This window comes from Pseudorasbora parva, chromosome 16, assembly GCF_024679245.1.
Source record: "Pseudorasbora parva isolate DD20220531a chromosome 16, ASM2467924v1, whole genome shotgun sequence".
Lineage (NCBI taxonomy): Eukaryota > Metazoa > Chordata > Actinopteri > Cypriniformes > Gobionidae > Pseudorasbora > Pseudorasbora parva.
In genome coordinates this window covers 32293047-32303518 of record NC_090187.1, presented here as the reverse complement: position 1 = coordinate 32303518, position 10472 = coordinate 32293047, and the positions used below count along the sequence as shown (strand labels likewise).

The following is a 10472-nucleotide window of genomic DNA, read 5'->3' as shown; positions in this document are numbered from 1 at the left end:
CAGAAAACAGAGCTGATGGTGATCAGAAAACAGAGCTGATGGTGAACAGAAAACAGAGCTGATGGTGAACAGAAAACAGAGCTGATGGTGAACAGAAAACAGAGCTGAAGGTGAACAGAAAACAGAGCTGATGGTGAACAGAAAACAGAGCTGATGGTGATCAGAAAACAGCTGATGGTGAACAGAAACAGAGCTGATGGTGAACAGAAAACAGAGCTGATGGTGAACAGAAAACAGAGCTGATGGTGATCAGAAAACAGAGCTGATGGTGAACAGAAACAGAGCTGATGGTGAACAGAAAACAAAGCTGATGGTGATCAGAAAACAGAGCTGATGGTGAACAGAAAACAGAGCTGATGGTGAACAGAAAACAAAGCTGATGGTGATCAGAAAACAGAGCTGATGGTGAACAGAAAACAGAGCTGATGGTGAACAGAAAACAGAGCTGATGGTGAACAGAAAGCAGAGCTGATGGTGAACAGAAAACAAAGCTGATGGTGAACAGAAAACAGAGCTGATGGTGAACAGAAAACAGAGCTGATGGTGGAGGTCTGTAAGCTCCGCAGCACACTGTGGTCCACTCAATGTATTACATTTCTCCCAGTGCTAGAGGCTCTATTGCTACATATTCCCAATTCGGCAGTGTCCTGATGACGTCGTCGAGGCATGACAGCTCAGGACCACATGATGGGTCTTCATGACGATTCAGACGATGGGGATCGCCACAGCACCACGCAGGAGGCAAACAAAGTTTACCGGGCACTACTGTGGACACACCGGGGTCGGTGCAGAAGTCCAAGCCATTCCATGGCCGCAATGCAAGACGGAACAGCGGCGCAGCCGAGACTCAGCAACCGAGAAGCGGAACATCCCAAAATCATGCAGCCTCCCCCATGTTGCCTAGCAACCCATATCACACTCAGCTCAGCTCTCAGCTGCAGGCATTCATGTAAACGGTGCGGCCGGCGGAGCAAAGTGAGTGTTTTAACTTCTCAAGTTAATTCCTATGAAAGTTAAGATTCCAAAGGCATGAACTGAAACCGCGTCAGACTGAACATGCGCTGAGAACTACTGCCGTGAGCGCGAGCGTGTTTACCTCAGCTCTTACACCTGCTGTGTTTGTGACACTCACTCAGCGGCTAAATCACAATATGTTGAACAGACACCTTCAGTTTTTAATTGTAGTGTCTGTTCTCTAACTGAACTGATTTTATGAAGATGAACGCGGTGGTGGGAAAGTGATCAGTGATTCAGTAGCGGTGGCTTTGGGAGTGACCTCACAGGGCAGCGAAGCATTCTGGGAATTATTGTCTTTCATCCCAATGAGACAAAAATACATTTTACATGCATTAAAAATGAACACTAATATACCCTATATATGTCATTCCAATAATCAATCCTATTATATTCATAGCACATTAAATAGCAGCCGAAAAAGGATTTCCTGCTACGCTCAGACATTTTAGTGCAATCAGTCTATGACCGAATGTGCTGGTGTTAGGCACTCCAAGAGTGTGTAGTGGATGCGAGGAGTTAGCAATTATCGATCTCAGCTTAGAGAGTATTATTCGCTCCGCCACGACCTGTACAGTATCGAATTCAGTCCCTGCAATGGAGCCAGCTTTCTTGATAAGCTCATTGAGTCTGTTTCGATCTCCCGTACGTGCCGTGCACCCTTTCCCCAGCACACCACGGCAAAGAACAATGCACTGGCCACCACTGACCGTGTGTAGTAGTAGACGCAAGATGTTAAAAGACCTGAGTCTCCTTAAAAAATACTGTTCACTGTAAAAAATTATTTAGAAAAAAAGTTTGCCTGGTTGCCTGGTTGCCTTAAAATTTTGAGTTCATTGAAATTTAAATTTTGAGTTAATACAATGAACATTTTTGGAGATTCGACAACCTTTATTAAAATATTATTAAAAGATTTTGTAAGCATATTGGGTAATTGTGTGTGTTTTATTTCTGATGATGCAGTGAAACATGCCAAATAGTGCTATTTTCATGATTTATCACCTTTTTTACGTGGTTCAGATACCAAAATATTTTGCGTTTCTATTTATTGAACAAATTTCCTTCATTGTATCAACTCAAATTTTTAAGTTCATAAACACAAAATTTTAAGGCAACCAGGTTACTTACTTTTTTAAGTTAAACCAACAAAAATCTACAATTTTTTTTTGGCTTTGACCTTTTTTGTACACCATCTCCATGTGGCTCTTCCAGTCCAGTTTGTTGTCCCTCTGTACTCCAAGGTATCTATGGCTCAAAATCATCTCCACTTCCTCCACGTGTCCTCTTTCTCCTAAAATCCACAATCATCTCCTTGGTTTTTAAGATGTTAAGGTGTAGAAGGTTGAGTTCACTCCAAGCCACAAAGTCCTTAATTGTTCTCCTGTACTCCTCTTCCTCACCTCCCTTAAGTAATCCGACAACTGCCGTATTGTCGGAAAACTTCTGGAGGAAGCAGCTGCCAGAATTATACTGGAAGTTCACGGTGTAGATGGTAAACAGGAATGGAGACAGGACGGACATATTGTGGTCTGCATGATAGGTAATCCATGACCACAGGACCAATAAAGGCTCCACCTGCATTCTCCTCATCTTCTCACATAGCAGACGAGGCTGGATTGTATTGAAGGTGCTTGAGAAATCAAAAAATGTAAACCTCACAGATGCATCAGGGGTGTCCAAGTGTGTGTAGGTCCTCTGTAACATGTAAATAAGGACATCATCTACAGTCATATAGGGCTAATATGCGCTGTAGAGGATCCATGTGAGTAGACATGATAATCTTTATAGACGAGAGGACCTGTCTCTCAAATGTCTTCATAACATGTGAGGTGAGTGCTACAGGTCTGTAATCATTGTACTCAGAGGGGTATGTCTTTTTGGGAACAGGTATCAGACAATATGTTTTCCACCGCCCAGGGACCTTTAGTAGTCATAGACTGAGGTTAAACAGGTGTGTGAAAATACCACAGCTTTGTGGAGAAGGTCTTTAGATGTCTAGGCCTAATACCATTACACCAAATAAATTATAAAAGTGAAGTGAAGGCCAAGTATGGAAAAACATACTCTGAATTAGTTTTCTGCATTTAACCCATCCAGGTATTAATAGTGTAGTGGAGTAGAACTAGTGAGTAGTGAACACCCATACACACACATTTTTGCTGTGGCACCCAGGGAGCAATTGGGGGTTAGATGTCTTTCTCAAGGGCACCTCAGTCATTTCTTGCCAGTATTGAGAATAGAACCATGACCTTCAGCTTAAGTCTGACTCTCTAACCATTAGGCCACAACTGTCCCATAATGATAAATCATTTTAAAAAGATTATTTTCTTTCTCTAAGTATTCTCTTTGAATACTTACACAACCAAGACATTTGTACTTTTTATATTTGCAAAATATCCTAATCATCATAGGAAATGTTTTAGGAAATTTTATTTAATGTTGATTTTTTTAATAACCTAACATGGCAAAAAAGTTCCACGCCACTGACCGATATACTTTTACTAAAGTTATTTATTATTTAGCATGTTATTTATTAATATTTGCCTTTAGTGATACTCTTGCATGACACTTTGATTTTAAATAACATAGTGACATCTGGTGGTTCACAGGAGTTAAAACATTTTCCTTTATACAATGGAAGTCAATGAGGCCCACCAACTGTTTGGTTACTCATATTCTTTTGTTTCCAGTTTAATGCATTACACAAAAAGAAAAAATATATAATAATTTTGAACTATGCAAATATCTCAAAAGTACACTATCTTTACGTATGCTTTTGTGACTCATTTTACAGATCCATTAATATGATTCTTCAGGCTGTTCATTATTATAAGGTCTTTAAAAAACATATTTAAGGACAAAAAAGCATAAAAGTTAGCTGATGAAATATACATAGAGCTTTACTGTTCTAGGCTATACACTTTCTTTACTGTTCTAGGCTTGGAAATTATTATTTAAGCGCTCGTGGTTATATATGTTGTTTGTGGCTTCAGTGTCAGATTTTGAGATCCTTATCTCCAGGAACCAGCAGAATAAAATAAAAAAGTTTATGATGTGCAAATCTTGTCCACTAGATGGCGCTAGTGTTTCTTTTTTCTTTCAGAGTTCGTAATTTAAAAAAAATGCAGACACTTCAATGAGTTGCATGTATTATATTATCTTCTAAAGTTCAGACCACAATGGTGATTAATCGATATAAGAACAGATGCCGCATAATGAACTTTTTTTTTTCACGTGACAACCCCCCCCCCACACACACACACACAAGAGACTATTCTTGCATATAAACAAAATGTATGAAAATGTATATAAACATTTGAAAGCATTAGATAGGGTGTCTTCAAATATATATATATTATGCCTATAGATATTTAATTAGTAAGGCTAGCCTTTTATTAAATTAGTTTATGAACAATGTTTTATTGAAAAGGTTTTTTAAAAAAAAAAAATCCCGGCTCACTATGATCAGTAGAATTCATACACATCCTTAAAAAATACCAATGTTGTTATTTGCACTTTAAGTAGTTAGCATATATTTCTAGCATGCTAGCAAGAAATATGAATTTGCTGCAAGGGCCATTCCACCGAATGGGTGACATTTGCCTGTTGTAACTTTTAAAAATTAAACACATTTTTTATCTTTTTTCAACACTGATTCTAATAAAACACATATTTCACTGTTCAAAATGTATATTGGTCAATCTCAGGTAACTTTATTTTATTTTTTAAAAGGTTTCAAAGTGGGAGATGGATGCATTTTTCTCAGTCCTGTTACCAAAAAACATGTGTCTTTTAAAAAACAAGTTTAAAAGAAATGTCAACTGGTCTATTTGTTTTCATTTCACAAACGTGCTTATTTTAAAGACATGGTTGGTTGCATGTTTAAATCATTTACATTTGTCTCTAAAAATCAGTATTTATGCACACAAGGTGTATTTCTTTTAAAAAACAAAAGCCATTTTTTCATTTTAAAGGAGACCCAAACCTCAAATTTATAAAAAATGTTATAATGTAATAAATTAAACTATTGGATAAATAATAAACATAACACAATTGAAAAAATCAGTGATTTAACTTTATTTTTTAGAGAAAAACAATTTAATAACAGGATTGAACATTGCGTAACAGGAATGAATGCGGACTGTGTGTGCGTGTGTGCGTGTGTGTGTGTGTGTGTGTGTGTGTGTGTGTGTGTGTGTGTGTGTGTGTGTGTGTGTGTGTGTGTGTGTGTGTGTGTATATATATATTTATATATATATATATATATATATATATATGTATGTATAGTGTGCATAGCTTGTGTGTGAGAGATTTCTGAAGAAAAGTGCTTGTTTCTCACAGCAAAGACAGAAAGAGAATGAAAAGAAGAATGAGAGAGAGAGAGAGTGTGAGAGAGTGTGAGAGAGAGAGTGTGAGAGAGTGTGAGAGAGAGAGAGAGAGAGAGAGAGAGAGAGAGAGAGAGAGAGAGAGAGAGAGAGAGAGAGAGAGAGAGAGAGAGAGAGAGAGAGAGAGGTGTATCTCCTTCCCCGTCAGCATGCCATGGCCATGCTCCGAATGGCCACACTTGGAAGTTGTCTTAATTGTTTGTTTACCTTTGTGCGTGGAGATGCATGTTTCTTTTTAAAGCGCTGGAGTCTTTTCTTGTACCTTTGTGTTTTTTTGGTTTCTTTTTTCAACAGAACCTTTAGTTCTTGAATTTGTGAATTGAGCTTTTTTCGTGTTTTTCGGTTTCTTCTCTGCCCTTGATTATGTTGCCTGAAAAAACATGCATCACAATAAATTAGACATCACAATAGTCAAATCTATGATTACATTGTTAAACTAATCTCTATAACCTGATGGAAAGAATTCATACCCCCCGGTTTCACATCGTAAAGCACATCGTAAAATATGTCAGTGTCATGGTTTTGTCTCAAGATGCACAGCAGTAATGTTTTATAGTTTATAAAACATTTATAAAATGTTTATAAAACGTTTATAAAACGTTCATAAAAGCCACTTAAATGCCCTAATTGATCTAAGGCCCTAATCCTGATTTAATCTAAGCCCTGTCTGTGAAACTAGGCCATTTTGGAATGTAATCATGTTCATGGCTATTTTCATTAAACCTAACCCCTCTAGCACATTGTCTTTGGCACATGAGCATTTTCTGAACTAGACCTGGAAGTGCTTGGTTGTGGATGTACAGCTTGCTCTGGTGATAACTGGGGGCTGTGTGGAGGTGTGACAAGGTGTTGGAGGGCTTCTTTCCTGTCCTTGATGCTATGGTAATTCTCCCTCCACGTTCTGCGACGTCTGTCCTTTTCTCTCTGACTGAGGTCATTGATTAGTTTCTTTCTGCCTGACTCGAGATCCTTCTTGTATTTTTCACATTCCTTCTCTAAATATTTCTGTCTCCTCTCTGGGTCTGCATCGCGCCGGGCGCGATAGAGTCGCTGCTTTTCTGCAGCACTTAGTGGTGGATTGGCTCCCTGTAATGGTATTCAGATTTGTAAAACTGATACGTCTGCAATTTAAGTAACTGTTAACTGTAAAACTTTAAAAAATCAAGTAAATTGTATTCCATAAACTGATATTTACACTAATAAATCAATACACCGGAGGATGCTACTCAGTCCTGTTACTGTTACTCAGTCCTGTTACGGTTTATATTAGTAACAGGACTGAAGGTAACAGGACTGAGTTTTTAGCATATAATTAGCAAATACATGAACTATAGCCACATAGCATACATGCTAACAGCATGAGGATACTAAGCAAATTCTATTGATTTACCCCAAAAATTATCTTAAAAATAAACAAATAACATCGAACTAATAATTTAGGTAACAGGAAAGTATGTTGAGATTGACCTTCTCAGACATAGTTGCAATATCATCAAATATACAGAAAATAAAATGAGAGGACTTACTTTTGGTCTTCCCATTGCCTTCAGAAGATGTAGATGATGCAACTTCCTGTTGAAAAGGTGTCTTGTGGAATGTTCCAAGTTTTTTAGAGGGGGGAATGTGTTACGGTAACAGGACTGAGTGAAAACCCAGGGACATGACTAAAACATTTTTTTTATTTAAAATATTAGATAAAATATTTTTTTCTCTTGATTTTATTTTTTAAAAAAGCATAGATTGTGTATAAAGTCACGCAACAATGCAAAAAAAATACGATTTCTGAAGGATTTTAATCATTATATTTCATTGTAAAGTACAGAGATAGAGAGTGGGGACATGCAACAAATGCTATTTTCTTACTGATCTAGGTAGTTTTTATTGATGTTTTTAATCAAATATTTAAATTTTTCATTTAGCTTAATATGCGGGACACTTTGCTTAATAATAAAATGCATTTTAGAGTTAATTTTCATGAATTTTTATACATATAATGTCCTGGGGACACAAATGTCACCCATTCGGTGGAATGGCTCGCAAACAATAGCATAATATGGGAATATTTACAGACGATTGCTACAAAGCTCCTTTTTATGACACAAGGCGCTAAAATATTTTGACACTCTTTACCAAATTGATACAGGGAGCCTAATAGTTTTGATGTCTTTTTAATACAAAACTCACCTCAACAATAATCAAAACAACAGCCAGCCTGTTACAATCAGGTAACGTTAATGCCCTAATATAACACAGTTTTCTGGTTTAAAAATAAAAGTGATGGTGTAGAAACTGAATGCGATATGGCCGAATTACAGCTGCAACCGAAAAGATGGCAGTCTCCGGCACCAGCACAGTTCAGTACCCGCATACCGCCATCGCATCCGTGACCGCATTTTTCTCGGCTTGCATAACATATCGCGTGACTTACTAGGTTAGTAACGTGAGGGAAAGGACAGCAAAGAAGGCGGTGTTGATGATGGTAGGAGGAGATTGTGCGCCGTAGTCTTCCGCGTTTCCCGGGATTTCAACCACTGTCCTGATTACATCGTGCCCTCTCCTTGCACGTTTTTACGCTCAGCCCACCCTCCCAATTCAGTTAGTTGAAAAGACAAATAATTAAATCAATATACAGGCCTCGCCGTCCCCCCTCTGCCGTCACCTCTCCTTTTCTCTCCCCCCTTTGCAAATAACCACCACCGCCTTCATTCTCCACATGCAGCATCGGAGTCCTGGGCCCCGGCGTACCGGCTCCAGCCATGTCGGCGAGGAATACAGCGGCTGGCGTCGGTGACGGAGCGACGGGGGAAAAGACAGGTAACGCCACTTAAAACAATACAAGTTAGTCCACCCCACACGGGTCCGCTTAAAGCGGAGACAGTTGTTGTAGATTGCGCTGTGTGCCGGCCGGGCGGAGGAGAGGGGAGATCTCGGTGTTCCCCGCTGATTGGTTTGCACACTCGCGTTCGCAGAGAAACTAGGTCAGTAGTTCAGTAGAGCGAACTCTAGCAAACAAGCAGGGCTGCGTCGGAGCTGCTCACAGGGGCACATTTGGGGCTTTAACGCGGCATTTAACCACATATCCTGCGTTTTAATGTTACTGACAGTCACGTATTTTAAATGTAATATGTTGTTTGTAGTTATTTTGCGAGGCCTTGGCTGATTGGCTGTCTCGGTCAGTTTGTGGCTCGTTCTTAAAATGTCTTAAAATATTTATTTGCTTGCTGCTGACGACTTTTTTATGTTTTGTGGAACTTGTTTCTTCTTTCTTATGGTCAACTATTTTGTTATATTTATTTTTTTCGCAAACCCACACCAAAATAATAGAATCGGATCTTATCCAGAAAAACATGTTAAATCGGCGGTATAGCCTACATAGGGGTTGTTAAATTCGATCCTGATGCATGCTTTTATTCCGGTTCCCAATCAAAGTTAGCTATTCTTTTATAGTAGCTATCCTTCCTACTTTTGAGGAAGAATATATAGGAAAAAGTAATTTGCGGTCTGTTGTTCAACACAAAGATACAAAGAAGTCTGATATTAAATGTACAATTCTGACAAAAGGAGGCATAAATGCGTTTTGGTCATTCATAAAAATGATGACACAATTAACTTGATCCTAATTTATTGTTTACGAAATAAAGCTGATTGCTACAAACCCCATGTGTATCTAAACGTTGTCATAATAACCAATCCGAAAGGTTTATTTTGAGAACAAAATGTTCTCTGTTCTGCAACTAGCTTACATAGCGAACTATAATACTGGTTTTATACTTTTCATATAGCCTATATTATATAGTCATCACTTGTGCTGTTTCATTGACATGAGCCCAAATAATTGACAAACAAGGTTGTTTTTTGATCATAGAACATTCTGTTTTATGATTTCTCACATACACAGTGTAGCACAGTCATTTCCTCTAGTGAATTCAGTGTCCCCTTTAATGAGTGAAACTGCATGTTGTGACGTAAATGTGAATCATTAGCATTGTGAGGTCATAGTGCTGCCTGATCTAGTCTGATTTCTTGTAACGTGACCTTGTAACGTGACGGTTGTGTAATATGTAGGTCAAACACTTACACAGCACGTGCAGGCCAGGGCTGTGATGCCCTCCTCTTCCTCAGGCGTTGCTTTCTCTCTTCACCCTAACTCATTCTGTGAACCTTTGCATAACTAGCTTATGAATATAGCTTATTAATAGTTTATGAATCCCAATTAAAGCTGTTTAATGTAATAGAACGACAGGGCAATATATTCCTGCTAAAACGTGTAACCTAAATCTGCTGCCAGTTTGGTTTGACTAGTCTCGTGACAGACACCCCCTCCCTTCCCCGACACTAAAAAAACGTGACTGGAATTTAGGGTCTTATCTGGAAAGTATGTCTCTTAGGTAACTGGCCTTTTGAGTTGCCCATTCCAGTCATTTCAGTGATAGGCGTTTTTTCAGGTCAGTTATTTACTTTCTGGCCCATCTGTAATTTCTAGCATAGCTGACAAATAAATGCATTTTCCCTGGCAATTTGTCTATTTATTTATTTTTTTGCCATAAAAATATACCCTATTTTTTTATTTAATGTGGGTTTTACGTCAATGACAGTGCATTATAATGCTGGCAATTAATAAAGATAATACTTTTTTTTTTACAACAAAAATGCACTTATAATGAACTCATTCACCTAAAGGATTATTAGGAACACCTGTTCAATTTCTCATTAATGAAATTATCTAATCGACCAATCACATGGCAGTTGCTTCAATGCATTTAGGGGTGTTGTCTTGGTCAAGACAATCTCCTGAACTCCAAACTGAATGTCAGAATGGGAAAGCGTGGCATGGTTGTTAGTGCCAGACGGGCTGGTCTGAGTATTTCACAATCTGTTTAGTTACTGGGATTTTCACGCACAACAATTTCTAGGGTTTACAAAGAATGGTGTGAAAAGGTAAAAACATCCAGTATGCGGCAGTCCTGTGGGTGAAAATGCCTTGTTGATGCTAGAGGTCAGAGGAGAATGGGCCGGCTGATTCAAGCTGATACAAGAGCAACTTTGACTGAAATAACCACTCGTTACAACCAA

The 10472-nt window shown here is 38.5% G+C and overlaps 1 protein-coding gene and 1 long non-coding RNA gene across 3 annotated transcripts in view; one reads left to right on the top strand and one right to left on the bottom strand.

The window, feature by feature from the left end:
- Positions 1-5401: 5401 nt before the first annotated feature.
- On the bottom strand, positions 5402-6958 carry LOC137043737 (uncharacterized). Its single transcript, XR_010898566.1, has 3 exons — positions 6926-6958; positions 6175-6485; positions 5402-5769 (listed from the first exon to the last, which is right to left on the bottom strand). It is a non-coding gene; the product is annotated as an uncharacterized lncRNA (long non-coding RNA).
- Positions 6959-7534: 576 nt separating this feature from the next.
- Positions 7535-10472, top strand: part of bmal2 (basic helix-loop-helix ARNT like 2) — a 34506-nt gene continuing 31568 nt past the window's right edge. The window contains exon 1 of one of the 2 annotated variants that reach the window (XM_067420315.1): positions 7535-8213. In XM_067420315.1, coding sequence (XP_067276416.1) covers positions 8156-8213 — 58 coding nt within the window. In that variant the 5' untranslated portion in view covers positions 7535-8155. The remainder of the gene's footprint in view (positions 8214-10472) is intronic. The other variant, XM_067420316.1, reaches the window with a different exon arrangement.